We start from the raw sequence: 22,215 nt of genomic DNA on the forward strand, positions 1-22,215 counted from the left end.
TGAAATAATTTTTGACGAAATTTTCTGATTTATATAAGATACTAGCTGTCCCGGCAAGCGTCGTACTGCTTGCCTGCTGTGTTTTTTTGGCATGCAGCTCCATAGGGACGTCCCCCGCAAAGTCACCTGTATGGGAGCCTCCCCTTTTCGGAGATCGGAGAGGTCTCACACTATGCTAAGAACCTTCTGCGGTCCCAATAACGCCTGCATACAAAATTTCAGACCGATTAGTTCAGTAGTTTCCGAATCCATAAGGGTCAGACAGACAGACAGAAATTCATTTTTATATTTTAAAAATATCTTTGATGGAGCTCTAAGATCAATCATTGGAAAAATCTGTAAAGAATGCTTGAAGGAGTTCCGGTTTCATTGTGGAAATTCTCAATGGCATACTTGGGAGAATTTCAGGCCACCATCTAATCTTATATATTTCGGTTGTTGATTACTTTCGGTGATAACACATACTAAAACTCGATGTTCATAACGTTTCGACCTACTGAAGAATTAAGTTAGTACTGAATCCACACTACTGGTGGTGATCGATTGGTTCTTAAAAAATCTGATGTAGATGGCTGAAGTTCAGTAGGTGGAAACGTTATGAACATGGAGTTTTAGTGTGTGCTATCACCGAAAATAATCAACAACCAAAATATATATACATGAAAGAATTGTTATCAAAAAAATTCTTGAAAGGACTTTATTATTTTTTATTTATCTTTATTATCGAGATTTTCAGCCCTCGGCTGGTTCATCTCGTTTGAAAGGACTATCTAGGTGAATCATTTGAAATATTCCTGAAGGTATTCTTGGAAGAACTTCCAGCAGAACCTGTGCAAAAAATCCTGCAGTGATAATTGGATAATTTTTGGTTATAATCTTGTAGGGAACTCTTAAAGTATCATTAAAGAAGTTCTGAAAAAAGATTGGGATCAATTCATGAAGGAATAAATTTATGAAAAAAGGGTTTGCAGATATTCTGATAAGAACTTCTAGACCAATCAAGGAGGAGTTCCTAGAAGAAGTAATTACGCATTTTTACAAAACATCGCAAGAGGATTTTTTTTCTAAGATTTTCTAAGGAAAAATGCCTTAATAAATCTGTGAAGAAATTTCTGGAGATTTCCTAAATGGAGTTAAGTTTTTGAAGAATTCCTGATCGACATGAAGCAATGTTAATAAAAAAAATATAAGAGGATTTTCTTAGAAAATATCTTGAAGAACTTATTGAAGAAATCCATTTATGAACTCCTGAAGGATTCGTTGGATGATGAAATTCCTGAAAGAACCCTTGAAGAGAATCCTGAAAAATCCTTTAAAGAAAAATATTTTAAAAAACCCTTGAGGATTCGTAGAAAATCTGTTTCGAAATACTAGGTAAATTATTGAAGGTTCCTTGAAAGCATAATAATAGAATCCTTGGAAAAATCGCTTTAGGGGCATTGAATAATCTCTTAAAAGAATTCGTGGAAGGAATGCCTAGAGGAATATTTTATGAAGTTCCTATATAATTGTATGGATAAATTTGTGTAAGAATCCTTGGAGCAATTCTTGCAGGAACTATTGGAGAAATGATCTTAAAGTATATTTGGAGAAAAAATGCTCAAGGAATCTAAAGATTTTTTTTTTGAAGAATCGCTCGGTGGATTCCCTGGAGAAATCTTTTGCAGAATTCCTGAAGTAATCCTTATTCGTTTAGAAAACCTTGGTAGAACTTGTAGAGGAATCATCGAATATTTTTTTAATATAATACTTTAGGAAAAAAACAATAGGTTTGCAATTGAAATTATAGAAGGTTTATATTTAAAATAAATCCCTATTCTTCTTATTAACTCCTTTATACCGTCGTTTGATACTTCTTATAGAATTCCTTTGACTGAGTATCTAACTTTTTCATTGGAAGTAAATATCGCAAGTAAGATACTGTTGGATCATGTAAATGCACAGTTGTAATTGGTAGAAAACTTAACTCAATTTATAAGTTCAAACCGTAGTGCCCATAACTTGTCAAAGTTGAAACATTTGTATACAATTCAGCAAGTGTTCGTTCAATTTTGCAATTTTGCAGTATGTAGTGAACAATACTCACAACGCAATCTTGATTTTTAGCTCAGGTTCGCCGAAAATATCCCATAATAATAGTTGATAAAATCTCTTTTTTTTTAACGATCATAGACTGGGTAAGAAAACAACGTCAACATAAATTATAGTAATTACTTATTGAAATTTCTTTTTGTTGCTGCAAAACAAAACCATCACTTACCTCCTCCGCCATCGTTCCTCTGGGCCAGCAGTAGGGACGTCACGAGACACAGCACCAGCACAGCCACAAAGGGCCTCCGGAGGACACTCATATTTTCGCCTCACTACAAATTGATTTCTCACTTGATTTTCATGTAGTTCTCATTTAGCTGCAATATTGATCCCGACTCGACGATTAATGAACACCACTATAGAGCACTCAACACACACTCAACAGCAGCAGCACAACCTAGAGCAATAAACGCATCCAAAAATAAGCAAACGTAATAGCATTAATATTTATTTTTTATCGATTTCAACATTTTTGGCTGCTTTATTTTCATCTTTGGCTCGTTGCTCGTATGGCCCGACGTATCACATTCCTTTCACTTTCCTACGCCACGTTTTGCACCGAAAAAAATAAACCGGGCCACTTCAGTGTAGTTCAACGTTCAATATCAGCGAACCGGAATGGTTTAACGACCATACTCCACAACTCTTTTTTCTTCTTTTTGCAAGTTTAGGCACCAGCCATTACCGCCGAAATCGCACCACCACCGGTCGTTCGATAGGCCAACACAGTAACCGCGCACTTGAAAGCAATCCCCAAAACTACCGGGATCAACCGTCGTCGTCGACGGATTGTTTATAATCTTTCCGCTACGGGTAGGTATCGATAACAAAAGTCGTTATGGTCGGGCTTCGTTGGGGTCGTCAGTGTGCAATCAATGAACAATCGAGCTACGACCGACACACACTACAGCGAGTAAAAAAGATCGTTTTTGCTGATGAACAGCTAAAGGGGGTCTCCTGTATGGGGCATGAAGATCACTTGTGGGATATTTGAGAGAAATTAGTGCATAGAGACATGGTAACTTATTTAGGTAGTCCACGTTGAAAAGCTTGACTTTTTCAGTAGGGTTAGAATAATTTACATTATTTAATCTGCCTGTTATTTTTGTTCAGCTTCTCAATTATTGGATTTTTCAAATTTATCAACCCTATCTAAACGGATTTATAACAAATATTTAGTTCTGATGAAATTTTAGATAAATTATTGCATCTTTAATGGCAGAATTGCTCCTTAATGTGTTGAAAAAGTATTTTGAACTACAAATTTCATAGATATTTTTGGCATACCACGAGTTTTTTTTTATTTTATTCTCAAAAACTCCGTCGTAAAAATGATTTGGATAATCTGATGATCTGACACTTCCTTTGCTAACCGGAAAAATCCGCATTTATCCGTTGCTAACTATGGTTAGCAACGGTAAGGAACGGATAAATGCGTATTTCTTTCTTTAAAATTTTCAAAAAAGTGTTGCTTTCCTGGATCAAGAGGAGAAAAATATTTTTGAAGGATGTCCTAATTGTATTCCAAAATAATTTATGCAATAGAGCAAAGTCAATATAAACAAACGCAGCATGGTTTGCTGCTACGTTCGTCAGAATTGTGGTTTGAATGTTCAAAGTGAGTTCTGATATCCTATATGAATATTTTTTTGGCTGATGGAGGAGTATCGACTGCGTTCTCGGTGCTATTAAAGTGTAATGGATATGCAGTGGCCGGTACTGGAATGGCAAGAGTGGCTAGAGTAGAAGTAAAACGAATCCACCGCAGTAAAAAACAGCGGCACGAAAAGAGTGTGATTACTGAAGCGCAGGAAAGTATGGACAGGCACGATATGCGAAGGTTTTATGCAACAGCCAACGGCACGCGGCACAAGACTGCGCCAGTGCCCGCCATGAGCAAATGACCGGAAAGGAAATTTGTTGACAAACAAACCAATGATTGCAGCCAGGTGAAAGGAACACTTCAAAGATTTGTTGAATGGTAGCGCCTTGGAACAGCATTTACATAATGGATGAAGGTCACGCAGTGCACTGCAGTGGGACAACCAACATTGAATGAGGTTAAGAAGGCCCTGAAAACAGGAACAACAGGACAAACAGGAAGGACGGGATCTCACTCGAACTTTTTAGGAACAGAAGCGAGCAGCTACATCAATCAATCCACCAGATTGTTATAAAAAATTGGGAGGATAAAGAATTGCCAACCAGGTGGCCTCATGTGCCCAATCTACATTAAACCTTATGTGGCCAGCAGGGTACCCGGGTACCCAGCACCCATTTAAAATACACGGTGTATAAAAAAGCAAAAAGTTTGCTGGCCACATAACGGTTAAAGAGCACGGACTAGATTGTGTCAATTATAGAGGGATTACTCTTTTAAATTTTGGCGTATAAGAAACTGTCGCGTGTCCTTTCCAACAGACTCAGACCTCTTGAGACGCGACGAGCTCGTCATCAAGACCGAACAGTCTAAATACTCGGACGTCCTGAAAGCGATGCGAAGTGACGCCAAGCTCGTGGACCTGGGAGCCGACGTGCCTAGTATTAGGCGTACTTGCACGGGTGAAATGATCCTATAGTTCAAGCGCGACAAGGAACGCAAGGGCGCCTGAAAAACCTAGACGACGTCACCAAAGTGAGCTCGCCATGGCACTGCGGTAACAGTGTGAGATGCAGGTGGCCATCGCAGCCGTTCGGCTACCGAAGGGGCCGGCAGGGACATATGAAGCCTTGGTTCAGCTACCTGTGGCGAACAAAAAAAGGCCGTGAAAGTAGGGAAAATCAAGGAAAGCTGGTGCGTATGTCAGATGACCTTCCACCAGCCACCGGAGCGGATGTTGATTTCAAGTGTCTGGATCCACGACACAAATCATGGGACTGGAAAAGCCCATGACAGGAGCAAACTGTGTAGGGGATGTGGCGCCGAAGGCCATAAGGCACAAGACGTACAAGTCCACCCATTTGTCTGGTTTGTACCGAGAAATCCGTGAACCACGGGTGGTCCAAGGTACCCGGCCTTCAAGAAAGTCGCAGTGAACAAATTACAGTGCAGGTAACGCAGCTAAACCTGAACCACTGTGACGCAGCTTAGCAAATCTTTTGTCAGATGGTTTCTGATCGGGCGACGGATATCGCCATCATAGCGGACCCATACCCGCTGGCAACTGCAACTGGGTCGCGGATGGGTCCAGGAAAATGGCAGTGATATAGACGACGGGTAAATTCCCCGTCCAAGAGTTGGTGTCTATTACCTATGAGGGCTTCGTGGTCGCCTGAACTGAACTGAAGAATAGATGATAGCTACACTCAGCGATCACCTGGCGGTTCGCTACAGTATCGACTACAACAACAACAGGCAGAAGGAAGAGGCCAAGCCCTCACAGATGGAAGACATCACACTTCGACGAAGGGGTATTCAGTGAGACGCTCCGCCGTGAGCAAAATCTACTTGGTTTAGACGGCGACGAGCTGGAAGCGGTGCTCCGTGTGCTTGCAATGCGACCATGCCTAGGCTAGTCCACCCTTGAAATGGGAGACCACCGGCTTACTGGTGGACTCAAGCGATTGCGGACCTGCGCCTCGCCTGCCAACGGGCCGGAGGATGCAACGAGCACGATTTGCACGCCGCTGCAAAATCCATGCTGAAGACCGAGATAAGAGCAAGCAAAAAGGCCTGCTTTGAGGGTCTCTGTCAGAGTGACAATACCAACCCGTGGGGTGACCCCTACAGGATCGTTATGGGCAAGACGAGAGGTGTAATGGCTCCTACAGAGCAATCTCCAGAGATGTTGGAGGGGATCATTGGAGGTCTTTTTCCGCGTCATGATCCTAGTCCTTGGCCTCCTTTCGTAGGACAGCCGGGGACTGGGGCTGGCGATGAGGAGAGGGTCACCGATGTGGAACTTTCGGGGATAGCTAAGTCCCTTAGCGTAGGTAAAGCCCCAGGTCCGGACGGAGTTCCGAACCTGCACGGTGTATTGAAACACGATTATTATCGAAGTTGCATGAACCTTAAATCTTTTTTCGTTATAAGTTAGCCTCAACCGTGTAGAAAAAGATTCTGGGGGGTAGAAAATCTTTCATCGGGGAAAATTGAAATAAAATGGATTTTAGTATTTTACCATTTTTGCCTTTCTCGTACACCAAGGTGTACCGAAAGGCTATATGTTCACTCCAAAAACGAAAATTTGATAGAGCCTCCGGATGGGTCAAGTGTTATATACCAATCGACTCAGCTCGACGAGTTGAGATGATGTCTGTGTGTGTGTATGTGTGTGTGTGTGTATGTATGTGTGTGCGTATGTGTGTGTGTGTGTGTGTGTACAAAAAAGGTCACCTAACTTTTAGATAGTAAACATCAACCGATTTTAACGACCGACGGTTCATTCGACGCGGAATATGGTCCCATTGTTTCCTATTGAAAATGGTTCGGATCGGTCCAGCCGTTCCGGAGTTATGGCCATTTAGGTGTTCCGGATCGGTACCCCAGGAAGGGGCCAGATATGAAAATGCAACAAACCCATGCATGCGACCCATCAAACCACGGCATTTTCGATTATCTGATGAACGGGAAGTAGGGAAATAGTTTAAGGCTATATCTGAACCGGTAGTGTTCCGGAACCGGTTCCGGGTGTCGTGCCGGAAGTGGCCAAATATAAAAGTGAACACAACCCATGCATGTGACACATCAAAGAGTGGCTTTTTCGATAACCAGTTGAATGGTAAGCAGGAAAGTAGTTTCAGACCATATTTGAACCGGTAGTGTTCCGGAACCGGTTCCGGGTGTCCTGCCGGAAGTGGCCAATTAAAAAATTGAACCAAACCCATGCATGCGACGCATCAAAGAGCGGCTTTTTCGATAACCAAATGAACGGTAAGCAGGAAATTAGTTTCATACCGTATCTGAACGGTTGTGTTCCGAAACCGGTTCCGGATGTCTCGCCGGAAGTGGCCAATTAAAAAAGTGATCCAAACCCATTCATGCGACGCATCAAAGAGCGGCTTTTTCGATAATCAGATAAACGGTAAGCCGGAAAATACCTTATCTGAACCGGTTGTGATCCGAAACCGGTTCCAGGTGTCCAGCCGGAAGTGGCCAATTAAAAAAGTGAACCAAACCCATGCATGCGACACATCAAAGAGCGGCTTTTTCGATAACCAGATGAATGGTTAGCAGGAAAATAGTTTCATACCGTATTTGAACCGGTTGTGTTCCGGAACCGGTTCCAGGTATCCCGTCGGAAGTGATCAATTAAAAAAACTGAACCAAACCTATGCATGTGACACACCAAGTGGCGGCTTTATCGATAACCAGATGAACGGTAAGCAGGAAAATAGTTTCAGACCACATCTGAACCGCTTATAATATTAAGACGATGTTAAAGGGGTGAATTCAACTGAATGCGTCTGACGATGACCGAAGAATAGTAGGTCGAAACGCGTAACGCTTAACAAGCTGTTTCCGATATTTGTCACCGATAATTACCAATCAGTCCACAAATAACATACCTGACCCGGTTGTGTTCCGGAACCAGTTCCAGGTGTCCCGCCGGAAGTGGCCAGTTAAAAAAGTGAACCAAACCCATGCATATGAAACATCAAATCATCAAAAATGTAGAATGCCCAGATAAACGGGTAGCAAGAAAATAGTCTCTGACCACACCTAAGATTACCAGCAGTGTTGCAGAATCAGAATTGGATACATCGCTGAAATTACGAACGTGAACAAAATCAATGCAAGCGATAAATATGCGTGAAAGAACAAAATCTTAATAAAAATTAAAGCGATCTTGTCAAATCACACCATTTTAGATTCCTGAGACGAAAATATACAGTAGGATGAACCAACGTTGTTTTGAATGGGTTTTATTATGAGAAATTTTACTAGCTTGCACTTTTTTGTCAAATTTTACACAAATCTTATAACTAATGATAATAAAATAAAGGCTAAAGTGTGCAGAAAAAAAACTGCCGAAATATCTTGATAATGATCGTCATCCAGTGCTAGTGAAAAGTGGTCAAGCAGTCAACTGAGAGATTTGATATTTTTCAGCCCTGCTTATACGTTTAACATAATACATAACTTCGGAATATGAGCCATCAATAAGTTTCCCAATCCGATTATGGCTTTGATATAACACAGCGCAACATTTTTTGTCTCAAGAGCAAACTTGTGTGTCTCCGAAGGATTTTGGTCCTCTGAATCCGAATCCAGGCTCAGATTTGCTCTAACACGTCACAATTTTGAGCTATACCTCAATTTATAGGGCAAAATATGCAGTTTTGGGCTTTTTTGATTGCAAGCCATCAAGCTTGAAAATATTTTTTTAAGCAATCAAAAGGTTAATTTATCAATTGATCAACGAAATATTTTGCATGAGTCGTTAATTTATATGTTAATTGACCAATTAACCTTTTGATTGCTTACAAAAAATATTTCCTTGCTTAATGGCTTGCAGTCAAAAAAGCCTAAAATCGCATATTTTGTCCTATAAATTGAGGTATAGCTCAAAATGGTGACGTGTTAGAGCAAATCTGAGCCCGGATTCAGATTCAGCGGCCCAAAATCCTTCGGAGATACATAGGTTTGCTCTTGAGACAGACAAAAAGTTATTTTTTATTTCGCTGTGTAATTGTTGCTTTTCTGAATAAGGCTGATATAAATTTCGATTTTCTCTCAAGTCAAGAGGGGCCCCCCTTGGAAATTTTATTCGGAATTCATCATTTTGAGGAAGGGCACAAATAAATAGGGAAGATCGGGGCATAATGGACACCTCTATTTTTGTCGAAACCGTTGACTTTTATGCTAAACTTTTAATGCATAAGTCATCTTTTTATTTTTCAAAAGTAAGGTACACCGGGGCAAGTTGAAACAGCGGGTTAACATGATGTTATCCATTAATGGTAAACAACTTGAATGCCATAACACTTAGTTTTTGATTCCAACAATCTTTTAGCGAAAGAAAAATTTAGAAATTGTATTCAAATCTATTTCAAAACTTCGCGTTTCATCTTGCCCCACCCGTTTCAACTTGCCCCGGTGTACCTTACCATTCATATGCCTCCAAAATAACCTAAATATCATTGAAATTTAAATATGTTTGTGAATATGTGAAATTCTTATAATTTCAATGCAGCAGCAAATAAGGTATTACGAGTGTTTGAGTGTGTCCACCATAAAAACAAGCGAATAGCTACCTTATCTGCATGTATACGTAGATTTAGCTATGGATAAAGAATTTTATTTGTGATTAGAATTTACTCAAAATAGAAATTCCAATGTTGTAGGCTCAGTGTACCAGTTATGGCTATAGTACCTCAAATTCGCCATAGTTGATTTTCAACCTTTACAGACACAAATCAACAAGAAAAAATTCGTGAACAATAGATCACGATCACAAAAGATGATTGCAATCATTCAAACTTTACAATTTGCTCAAATTATGGTAGAAATAAATCATTTTCCTTAACTTTTCGGCCTCCTTGCACCCTATTTCGCCATAGTGTACCAGTTATGGCAAATCCCATAAGGAATGCATGTAAATAGTGCGAAGTGGAACCCAAATTAACAAATGTATCCATAACTGGTACAGGGTTCCTATCATTGGCACACGCCGTAATAAATACTAAAAGTAGTTTTGGCACCGATTTTATATTTTTCCTGTTAAGTATGAAAACTAATCAATCATTTGACTTATTGTTTACATTCGTCGGTCTTCTTATTATTTTTGTAGAAATAGTTTTTCTTAGGTGGTGCGATAACTGGTACAGGCACCCTAGTAGATTTGGGGCGAAATGAACACTGGCAATTACGAATGGATGTGCGCGCATTGCATACTCTTAGGCGTTTAAGAGTGTTTGGAAAAAATCAATTGGATTATTTTAGCCCAAAGTTTATTTAATTAACTTTGATGTTATGTAAACTCGTCTAAGATGGAGTATTTTATATGTGGTATCGATCTCCGTGGGCAAATTACTTAACTGATCGATCTAATCAAACAATTAGGTAGCATACAATATGCAGGGGTGTCCATTATGCCCCGATGGGTGTCCATTTCGCCCCGTACCTTCTCTGGCAGCCCTAAAAAACACACGATTTACCATTCATTATTTCTTTACAATAAAGACATTCTACCTGCTTTAAATGATTGAAATACGTAGGAAAGAAACTAAAATTGTAAGCCAACTGATAATAATATTATGTTAAGTTTTTCTCTGTTATACGGGCCTAACGTACTCATTTGTTTAGGGTGTCAATTACGCCCCTAATACCCCTTAACCAGAAAAAATTTAAATTTCAAAGTAAAATTAGAGTCCTCCAGGAAATGTCCTACTCAATCCGATGAGTTGAGCGAATTTGCTCAATTGTTTGGGTATTTTTTTTTCATTAAATACATAATTTATTTATCAACTCTACTCCCCCATTGATAAGTCAACGAGCACTGTGACAAAAGAAGAAAATGAGATTTGTTCCGTTCTTGAGTATTCTCAGAATTCAGGAACACTTCGGCTTATGGCTCTTGAGTACATATTCGACGAGAAAGGCACTATCACCACTAGGTGGATTAATCTGGGTTTTTCCATATAAAGCTAGTGTTACGCAAAAGCAGTTAAGTCAATATTCTCTTTGAAAGACACCTTTCCAATAACTAATTTGAACATCCATAGAGTGAAACAAATGTAGAACATTTTACAACGAATTATAAGTTGTATAATGCGTTCGTTCTATGTGACCAGCCCACTAGAGTCTGCCAAATTTGATATATCAGAATAGCACATAAATTCAATGCCCTCTATATTAAGGTTCTGCCTCTTATTTCTTGTTGAACTTTACTCATAACAAACTCTTACAATGACAACACATCGTCCTAAAGTATAGACGTGACTTGTGAATTTTCAGACATTACCCGTAGTTCCTGTCGATGCCAACGGCCTAATTTCCCTTCTAAATGGCTACGTAATATAGTGCGCCCCATCTTGGAATACTCGGTTGTTGTTTGGACTTCTTATTACAACAATGAAATTCCCCGCATTGAAAGAGTACAGCGTAAATATATCCGTTTTGCGCTACGTCATCTCAGGTGGAGGAATCCGCTAACATTGACAAGCTATAAGAGTCACTGTCAGCTTATTAATTTGGATCTTTCAGTGCGAGACGCAATGTGGTCAAAGTTTATTTTGTTGGAGATCTTCTTCAAGGCAACATTGATTGCCCCGCTCTTCTAGGTATGTTGCACATCAACACACGCTGACGTAGTCTTAGATCTCATCCGTTCCTCAATCTTCCATCAGCAAACACCAATTACAGCATAAATTACAGCCTACATGAGCTGATTCGTGGTATTTCTGGTTTGTTCAATATTTGTTATTTTGAATTTTTGTGCTAAAATACGATTGTTATCGAACTTGCATTCAATATATCACGTCTATACTTAAGGATGATCCATTAGCAGTTTGTTGTAAGTGAAATTCAACAAGAGATAAGAGGCAGAATCTTCACATAGAGGGCATTGACTTTATGCGCTATTCATATATCTGATAAATGGATTTTGGCAGACTCTAGTGGGCTGGTCACATAGAACGAACGCCTTAAACAACATATAATTCGTTGTAAAATGTTCAACATTTGCTTCACTCTATGGATGTTCAAATTAATTATTGGAAAGGTGTCTGTCAAAGAGAAGATTGACTTAATTGTTTTTGCTAGCTTTATATGGAAAAAATGGTAAAATACTAAAATCCATTTTATTTCAATTTTCCCCGATGAAAGATTTTCTACCCCCCAGAATCTTTTTCTATACGGTTGAGGCTAACTTATTACGAAAAAAGTTTTTAGGTTCATGTAACTTCGATAATAATCGTGTTTCAACACACCGTGACCTGGCCTTAAAAGTAGCTATTGCAGAGGCTCCTGAGATGTTCAAGTCTGCTGTGCAGAAATGCCTGGACGAGGGAGTTATTCCAGAAGTATGGAAGAGGCAGAGCCTGGTTTATTGGCAAAGGCGGAAAAACCACCCGGAGACCCGTCGACATAAAGATCAACATGGTTGATCGACACGGCGGGAAGGTGCTCAAAAAGATCTTCCTCAATAGAATGTTGAGGCACACCGAGGGTGTAAATGATCTCTCGAGTTGGCAGTACGGCTTACGGAAGGAGAGGGCGCCGGAGACGCCATTCTGTCGGTAACAAAAACCGCCGAGATAGCGTTCCAGCGCAAGAAGAAGGGGATTCGCTACTGTGCAGTAGTGACTCTGGATGTAAGGAACGCGTTCAATAGCGCCAGTTGGCCGGCTATTGCTGATGCGCCCCTGCGTCTGGCGATACCCAAGTATCTGTACAAGATTCTCGGAAATAACTTCCAGTATCGAGTACTAGTTTTCGACATAGAGGTTGGTGGGTCGGAAGTGCTTTCACATATCCTCAAGAGTCCCGCAAGGTTCCATCCTGGGTCCGGTGTTATGGAATGTCATGTACGACGAGGTGTTGAGATTACAGTTCCCGATGCGGGTAGAGATCGTCGACTTTGCCGACGATACTACGCTGGAAGTCTACGGTGAATCGATCGAAGTAGTGGAGTTGACTACTGCCCGCTTGATCAAGGTTGTAAAGGCGTGGATGAGATCCAGGAAACTGGAGTTGGCTCACCACAAAACTGAGGTTGTGAACAACCGGAAGTCGGAGCAGCAAGCGGTGGTCAGTGTAGTGGAAAGACTCCGCAGCTATAGTGGCACTGTCCAATAGCTCTGCGGTGTATGCCAGTAAGCAAAAGATTCTGGCTAGTGTGACTATGGCCATACCAAGTTATGGCGGCCGGCCGTGGGGCACGGCGCTAAGTACCGAAAGCTACCGTGGTAAGCTGGAAAGTACTTACAGGCTGATGTGCCTGAGGATTGCGAGCAGGTACCGTACCGTGTTACACGATTTACTCTGCAACATCTTTCCTAAAACTTCGTCGTGGGAGTCCTTAAACAGTTCTTCTGGGAGGATCTTCTGGGAGTTCTTTGAAGAAATCCTCCAGGATTTCCTAGTGGGAATCCTCCAAGAGTTATTTTCTATGATTTCTCCATGAATTCTTTCTGAAGTTCATTTTGTGAGAATACTGAAATGCTGATTTGAGCCCTAGAAGGAATCCCAGATCAAACAGTTGTAGATATCCCTAAAGGTACTTCTAAAGGAATCTGGAAAAATTTCCAGAAGAAAATCACTGAGGAATCTGTAGAAATCCACAGAAGAATTTTCAGTAGATATTCCTAGAAGGGGTTTCAGTAGGAATCCCCAGAAGGAGTTTATGGATGATACCCAGAAGAAGTTTCAAGTAATATTCCCAAAGATAATAAGCTTCGGAAAACAGAAAACATCAGTTTTTTTTTAGGAAAAAGACCGGCCTTGACACAAACTCGGTGAAAATTCCAAAACTATTCAATGTTGTCAATTTTAGTTCTGCTCGGATGATGATTCTGACAAGGATGCGCAGACTAGATATCTAGACTAGAGGAGGATATTGAAACCATCATAAAACCAATATGGGTCATTCCATATGAAGTGACCGAGAAAATGTGGAAACTTGCAACCGACCATCACGGATTTGAACCAAATTTGGTTGAAACATTTGTTTAGATGGAAAAAGAAAAAATCCAAATTTTGGTGCCGATCGGATCACCCCTCGGCCCGTGGCAGCACCCCTCGTTTTGGCCGATATGAAAATTATCCTCTCTTTCTTTTATTTTTATCATTGAAACGATTGCACCTACACATTTTCGACCTTCGGCTTTTTTAAAGGAAATCGTTCAGGGATTCCAGAAAAAATATTATTTTTTTGGTACAGTGTTGCCAGATATCATATTTTTCAATTTTAAAACTAAAAATCGATTTTTCTCAAAATACGTATATTTTGATTTTAAAAATTTTGATTCCATCGTGTTTATCAGACGTTTTTCTATCGAAAAAGCTTAACTCCCCAAAGTAATTTGCGTCGTTCCTGAGATATAGCGTTTTTAAGAAAAAATATTCATTTTTTCCATATAAATTATCATATAAAATCAGGTGCAGTTAATGAATTTCGCAAAAAAAATTGTTCGATGCAATACAAAGACGTTTTGTGTTGATTTGAAACATATCAAGTATAAAAAGGATTGAAAAATGTTACAGTGTTGCCAGTTCATCAATTATGAGTCTATCGTAATGGACTAGCATAACCAGTTGAACTAAAAAAAATGTATCTGAGATTGAGATCATCAATTCTAAACAAATTTCATATATTTTAACATTATCTGAACAGAAGTGCTGCCAAATATGTAATATTTATTGTAGAAATCTTAATTTTACTAGAACATTAGTATGAAAAGTATTTTTTATTCAGGTTTAGTACATTTGGCAACATCGACGTAAAATATATTCAGGAAAACATTTGATGAGTGTATTTATAAGCAACAGTGCTGAAAATGTAATTTCGATATAACTACATTCAATGACCCAATTTTAGAAGCTGAACCTGATAAAATATAAAGTTTGATATCCTTTGGAATTAGATAATATTAGATACTACGCATCGTCGCGCGACTGGTAGCTCAGACTTCAGTATTTTTATTTTATATTCGAAGGTCCAACTCCTTATAAAAATCCCTGTAAAAATATCTTTTGATTGATTTTTACGGCAGTGTTGCCAAGTATGCTAGTATTTAGCGGAAATGCAAACAATAGGTGCGGGTATTGCGTTTACCCTTACTGGATTGCCGAATAATAGATCATGTCTTTTATTGTCCCAGGCAGAGAAGTGAAGAACAGTGTTGGGTATTGTGTTGTCTATTGATGTGATTGCATATGGTATGAGTTTTTGTCTCGTGGCGAAGAATGAACAGAAATTTCTGAGTGAAATGGATTAGTGCCGTTTGCTCCCTAGAGCCTACTTTTCTTAGGCTTTTTTGCATGGAAAAGAGATCGGTTGTACGCGAATGTTAATTCCGATAAATCAAATCGATTGTTCGATCAATTATAGATGACTCCGAAATCGACAATGTATAGTATCATATTAAGGATCGGTATATTCGCCTCTCTCCATTCATATTCACTCCTTTTTGCTGAATCGAATCGAGAAAGATGCAGCAAACGGATTGTCGTGATCAAGCACGAAACCCCATCACCAGTGGAAAGCCATGCGCAAGTTGCTTGACATGGATATTCGTTGCCGTTCGTCGCAGTTTTGATCGCAAGCGAATGAATGAATGGCGAATGGTGAAGACTGCTGGTGAGTGATCGAAGTAGCTGCTGTCGTCGCTGATAAGCAAACACACAAACTATAGCGACAATCGTTTGCTGCGGTTAACCATGGAGTAGCAATTATGAATTGTGTTGCCATCTATGTTCATACTCATGCAGTGTTGCCAAATGTTCTCGTTATGTATAAAAAACAGAAATCATTTGTTTTTATTTGGTGTTATCTAATATTGGTGTTATGTAATATTGTGTAAATTAGATGTTTACAATAAAAATGACATGTGTGGCAACACTTCCATCTACAACATCGTTGAAATGAATAAAATGACAATTTAAATGAATTTCACAATAGATACATTTTATATTTTAACAATTTATCCTCATCTTTTCCAATAAACCATTTTTTTATTGCTAACTATCAAACTAACAATAACTGTCAATTATCGGGTAATTTTGTCAAATAGGACCATAAACAGACGTAACATTGGAAAAATTCCAACGACCACGGTTTTAACGATCTTTTTAAACCTTTATAGTTGTAGCTTTCACAACCAGTGGTGCGCACATCATTTTTCTAAGCGTTAGACGTTTCACCTAGTGTGAACTAGGCGATGGATTTTCTCGAAAAATTTTCTAGGTGTTACGTCTGTTTGTCTGTGAAGAAAAGGTCAACAGCAGAGCCGTTAGAGAAGAAGTGTATTGTTTTTATCCTGTTCGAACATCTTGCAACACACATGGTGCGCATTTTCAGAATGACCTGTACATTGTCAAACACTTGAAGGTTAGGTTTCATGGTATAATAAAAAAGGTAAACTGGCAACACTGTCACAATTTTTTTAATCCTTTTTATACTCGATATTGTTCAAATCAGCACAAAACGTGATTATATGGCATCGAACAATGTTTTTTTTACGAAATTTATAAACTGCACTGAGTTTATATGATACTTTATATGAAAAAAAAATGAATATTTTTTCTTAAAAACGCTATATCTCAGGAACGACGCAAATTACTTTGGGGAGTTAAGCTTTTTCGATAGAAAAACGTCTGATAAACACGATGGAATCAAAATTTTTAAAATCAAAATAAACGTATTTTGAGAAAAATCGATTTTTAGTTTTAAAATTGAAAAATATGATATCTGGCAACACTGTACCAAAAAAATAATATTTTTTCTGGATTCCCTGATCGATTTCCTTTAATAAAGCCGAAGGTCGAAAATGTGTAGGTGCAATCGTTTCAACGATAAAAATTAAAGAAAGAGAGGATAATTTTCATATCGGCCAAAACGAGGGGTGCTGCCACGGGCCGAGGGGTTATCCGATCGGCACCAAAATTTGGATTTTTTCTTTTTCCATCTAAACAAATGTTTCAGCCAAATTTGGTTCAAATCCGTGATGGTCGATTGCAAGCGGTCGGTCACTTCGCGTGGAATGACCCATATAGGAAGTATTAGATTTTTTGACGATACTAAATATCTATACAAGGCTAATTGGTCATCAAAATTTTACTCAGCGGAAATGTTCTCAAAGAAATTGTCAGAAAATCTATGAGGATCTTTCTGGAAAAAAGTTAATATTGTACAAACGCAAAGGTTGTTTTAAAATTCATTTACAAGTTTTTCCTGGAGAATGTCTTTGAAGAGCCTTCAATCTTGCTTGAACTAGCTGGGTAATGGTTGCTCCTAGAAACTCCTAAATAAATTCGTTATATGTACAGAAATTCCTAAAAGAATATTTGTTTTGAACTATTGTAATTATTCCGGGTGAACTTTGGGGCACTATTTCTACAAGACTTACAGATATTCAATAATTAATATGTAACTGCAGAAGTTTATAGACAAAGTCCTGGAAAACTCTTGAGTCTCGGAAAAAACTTGACCAAATCACCAATCATCTGAGGAAATACGGAAAAAATCACTATATAAACGTGTTCGATGGAAATGAGTGGGAACAACATTTTGCCGTCACAGTGAATAATTATGCTCACTTAATACGAAGAAATCAATCGAAGGTCACCATTAACGAAAGGGACAAAACCACCTCATTTGTTGCTAAAAACGAGACAATTCGTTAAGGGAATCCTCATGATAAATGAGAACATAAACGATGCAAGAGACGTCTATTTATCTCTACTTATCGGGTTGCTTCCATCTCGCCGCACTGGTATAGAGCAAAAAAAATGCTATAATGGATAAACACTTTCATTGGTAATTCTGCTGAATTATGCAAGTCGATATGCTCCAAGCAATCGAACCGGTTGGAAAAATGGTTCGTTATCAGCGTACACCTCAAAGGTCACCGACATGAAGTAATCTGAAAATAAAAGAAACAAATAAAAATAAGGTCAGTGGTGTTTTGCAAAAGTTTCGAGTATCAATGATGATAAGTTTTGATCATTATGCATGACAGTTTTTCCAAACGAAAAGAGATGGTATGGTATGTTATGCTATCAGTTCAAAATCAATATACAACGTATAAACAAGTGTAGTAAATTAGTCGAACAATTTTCTCCCATTCATTGGTTCCACAAGTTTTCTTGATTTCACTTTTATCTCCTTTAACTCGTGTAATCGCATCGGTTTGCCAGATGAATTTATACTTTCTTTTGAGTATCATCGCCGCTGCTGTTTCGCAACTTGTGCACTACCGTTTGATGTCCGATTGCACGCTTCGCTCATCGAAAGCCAATCGCCGCAATAATCGTAAGAAGGAAAAAAAAACAATCCACCACAATCGTCTTCAGCGGGTCACCGCCGCACTAAGGGGCGTTTGGCCAATCTAGCTGGCCAATATTATTTTCAGGGGATTTTCACATATCTAATTCGCAATTAGCATTGAAACACTACATAAACGACATTTGAATGCAATTTGCATGATTCACACAGTTACAAATACCCTTTTCAATTAAATAATTGATATATTAAAGGTAGCCTTTCACTTTTTTATGAAATTGCCTACCTTTAGGCGTAAACCACGGTTTAGAGAAATTTATTTATCAAATAACTCCAAAAGTACATCACATGTAAGAATTTTGACAACAAATTCGAATTAAGGGAAGCTGCATTTTACCTGTCAGGGTATTTTTTACATAAACGAACATTGTTTATTGAAGACATTTCTCATTTAAAAACACAAAAAAAATATTGATAGATTCTTGCATTAGTTCAATATGTACTGAGTAAACCAATACTTGTTTTAATAATATGAAACGTGTAACTTTCACTTTTATGCAATGGTTGTTGCTAAAAGTTGATAGGTATGATCAGTGTCACCTTATATTACGATTACCTTCATAACTCGTGAAGCATTGCATACTTTACGTAATAACTATCATTTCAACGATCAGTTCAGCAAAATGTATACGAGGATAAAAAATTATAAGTAAAGAACTCCATCTCAAAATTATTTCGATGGAAAAGAAGTTAACTTAGAGTTTTTAAGCCAAAAGTAAAATTCGTAGATGTGTTTTCCTTTGTTAACAGTTTCAACCTGTTCTATAATCCCATTTTAAACAATTTTTAAATTAATTGACATTTATTTTTGGTTAATCAAACAAAATAGAATCACTGTATGCCCTTCAAACGCTTAACTGAATGGGTTCTGATGAAATAGAACTAAATTTGAAAAATCAGACGGCTATCCCCAAAGACTGTAATACGCCTTAAAGTATGCAATGACCCTGAAATTACAATTTCTTCAATAGCTTTCATTCAGAAAAACGTTGATTACTTAAAAGTACGCACTTTTACGCAGCTGGGTTTTCTATTAGGCTCAAAAAGGATGTAAGTGCTTGTGTTATAGGAAGTCTCGACCCAGCAATCGCCAGCAATCAAAAACTGCAGATGTTTCTTTGCTTGTTTTCACATAAGGGAGCCCCAAAGTAAGAAACTATACAAATTTTGAAAACATGAATGGTTTTATCACCTCGTTGCAACGATTGTGGTATATTTTGTCTATTGAAACTGACTGTGCGGTTAAAAAACTGAAAACATATTCAAACAACCAGAGACAAACTTTACTCAAAAATTGTAAAATTCCTCAACCCTAGCTTTGACCTAAAGCAGACCTTGTATAGGTTTGTTGGATGGATATTCGAGTATAGGGCATTATTCCACAACTATCCATGTGTCATATTCAGTACACATCTTCACAATACGAGCGATTTTGAAAAATGACTTATGGCCAGCTAGATTGGCCAAACGCCCCTTAGTGCGCCGCCGCCGCCGCCGATACCGGCAGATATGTACCAGGAAGTGCTCATTCGCAGTCTGATGGACCCAAAGCATACTAAAAATTCATAGCAATTCGCCCAAAGGCTTTCTATGGACAAAACCGCCGTTTCATGCCGGAGATTAGGCATGACAAAAAAACAACACCACCGTAATTGATTCACCGGTTGGTTGTTGACTTGGATAGTCATCTCTGAAGCTCGTTGCATCGAGCAGGGGGTGGTACCTCCGTCTGACTATAACGAGGGAGATTGGTATAGACGAGACCCACAAAAAAAAATTGCAACGCAAGACTCGGCGACGACGACCGGCAACGTTCCATTCAAGGTCGTTTTCTTTTTCTGCCGTTGTTCGACGCAATGCAGTCAGTGCGGTTCGGCTGTGGCAGGCCAAGAGGCGTATGCCACTTATTTGAGCTTGAGGTTTGAGAGGTCGCAGTGCTAGATGTTGCCGATTAACTGTTCATTGATTGAAGGTTAATTTTGGATTGCTAATGTTTGGAACTGAACAGATCAAGATGGGCTCATTCATATAGTTCAAACGGTTGAACGGCGCAACTATTTCGCAATGCGATGTTCTAGACTTTATATAATAGAAATTTTATCGACTTCCCTGAGCAAAGAATATGAACAATATAAGTTGATTTATACCAGACAGTGGCCACTGTAAAAAATAATACAAATTCAAGAACAATTTCAACCGAGCAAGAAAATGTTAGATGATACAATAAGACTACGAGCCATTGAGATTCATGATTCTCTGCCCAGCAACTCCTATCTCTACCTCCGCGACACTGACTTGAAACGGCGGATGGGCTAATGTCAGCGCTGCCTTCCGTCCCATAAACCGTGGCGTGGCCTTAACCCTGGTAAGATATTGGGGTTCAATATGACCCAGACAGGCACGCTGAACGTGCACAACGCCATCGTGGTGCGAAAAACCTATCATCTAAGGAGGTTTAAAGTACGTTTTTGACCTGTGCCCAACTTAGGCAACTAACTGGGTGGAAATAGGTTCAGATAAACACATCTGATTAACGTTGATGCGGCTCTGAGCTCAGTACCCATAAGGGTCCGGGCCAACCCTCTGGTGGCTTCCCTGCTTGCATAGATATTCAACTGGATCATTGGCGACTACTTCATTTGCAATGAGGAACAGCGGCTCTAAGGGAGACCCAACAGAAACATTTACCAAATCCATGAACAACACAACAACAACAACAACAACAACAACAACAACAACAACAACAACAACAACAACAACAACAACAACAACAACAACAACAACAACAACAATGTGATCGAGAATGATGAGGCAGAGGGAACGGTGTTGAACCCGTTCGCGCGAGGAGGGCTGGCGAGATCGCCACTACGAGGAGTTGGCGTACCCACCAGTGAGCAGAAGGTAGGAGGTTCAACGGGAGGAGCACGAGGCGGCGCAGCGCCGGCCAAGAAGCACAGATGACCGGCACGGACCTCACGCGGGCGCTGAATCGCAACAGGAGCGGACTACCAAAAATGCTGGTAGTTGCCGAACGTCTGATCGGCTACAAGAGCGGGCGGATTATCTACCATCAGCCCTAAACAGGGCCTGCTGAAGGGTATGATCTCTTGGTCGAAAAGCGGGGTGCGGCTGATACGATCAGAGAAGAGTGGCCCACCAAACGGACAGCTTCCTCCTGCAAAAGCCGCGCTTAAGATCGAGATAAGAGCAAGCAAAAAGGCCTGCTTTGTGGGTCTCTGTCAGAGTGCCACTGCGAACCCTTGGGATGATGCCTACAGGATCGTTATGGCCAAGACGAGAGGTGTAATGGCTCCTACAGAGCAATCTCCAGAGATGTTGGAGGGGATCATCGAAGGGCTTTTTCCGCGTCATGATCCTAGTCCTTGGCCTCCTTTCGTAGGACTGCCGGGGACTGGGGCTTGCGATGAGGAGAGGGTCACCGATACCACCGCAATCGAGTGGAACTTGCGGGGATAACAAAGTCCCTTAGCGTAGGTAAGGCCCCAGGTCCGGACGGAGTTCCGAACCTGGCCTTAAAAGTAGCTATTGCAGAGGCTCCCGAGATGTTCAGGTCGGCTATGCAGAAATGCCTGGACGAGGGAGTTTTCCCAGAAGCTTGGAAGAGGCAGAGCCTGGTACTACTGCCAAAGGCGGGGAAACCACTCGGAGACCCGTCGACATATAGACCAATATACTTGATAGACACGGCGTGGAAGGTGCTCGAAAAGATCATCCTCAATAGAATTTTGAGGTTCACCGAGGACGAAAATGGTCTTTCGAGTAATCAGTACGGCTTCCGGAAGGGGAGATCCACCGTAGACGCTATCTTGTCGGTTACAAAAACCGCCGAGAAAGCACTCGAGTCTAAGAGGAGGGGAATTCGTTTCTGTGCGGTAGTGACTCTGGATGTAGGGAATGCGTTTAATAGCGCCAGCTGATCTGGTATTGCCAATGCGCTTTTGCGTCTAGGATACCCGGGTACCTGTACACGATCCTCGAAAGTTACTTTCAGAATCGAGTACTAGTTTACGACACGGAGGTGGGTCGGAAGTGCTTTCACATAACCTCAGGAGTCCAGCAAAGTTCCATCCTGGGTCCGGTGATCTGGAATGTCATGTACGACGAGGTGTTGAGGTTAGAGTACCCAGTGGGAGTGGAGATTGTCGGATTTGCCGAC

General features: G+C 40.0%; 1 protein-coding gene across 4 annotated transcripts in view; it reads right to left on the reverse strand.

Moving 5' to 3' along the window:
• Positions 1-22,215, reverse strand: part of LOC109622897 (dual oxidase) — a 206,748-nt gene that overhangs the window by 111,862 nt on the left and 72,671 nt on the right. For 2 of the 4 annotated variants that reach the window (XM_062851444.1, XM_062851447.1), the window contains exon 2: positions 2,261-2,488. In XM_062851444.1, the coding sequence (XP_062707428.1) occupies positions 2,261-2,351 (91 nt within the window). In that variant the 5' untranslated portion in view covers positions 2,352-2,488. Of the gene's footprint in view, positions 1-2,260; positions 2,489-2,727; positions 3,101-22,215 lie in introns of those variants that run through there. The other 2 variants (XM_062851445.1, XM_062851446.1) reach the window with 2 other exon arrangements.

This window comes from Aedes albopictus, chromosome 2 (assembly GCF_035046485.1).
Source record: "Aedes albopictus strain Foshan chromosome 2, AalbF5, whole genome shotgun sequence".
Classification (NCBI taxonomy): Eukaryota; Metazoa; Arthropoda; class Insecta; order Diptera; family Culicidae; genus Aedes; species Aedes albopictus.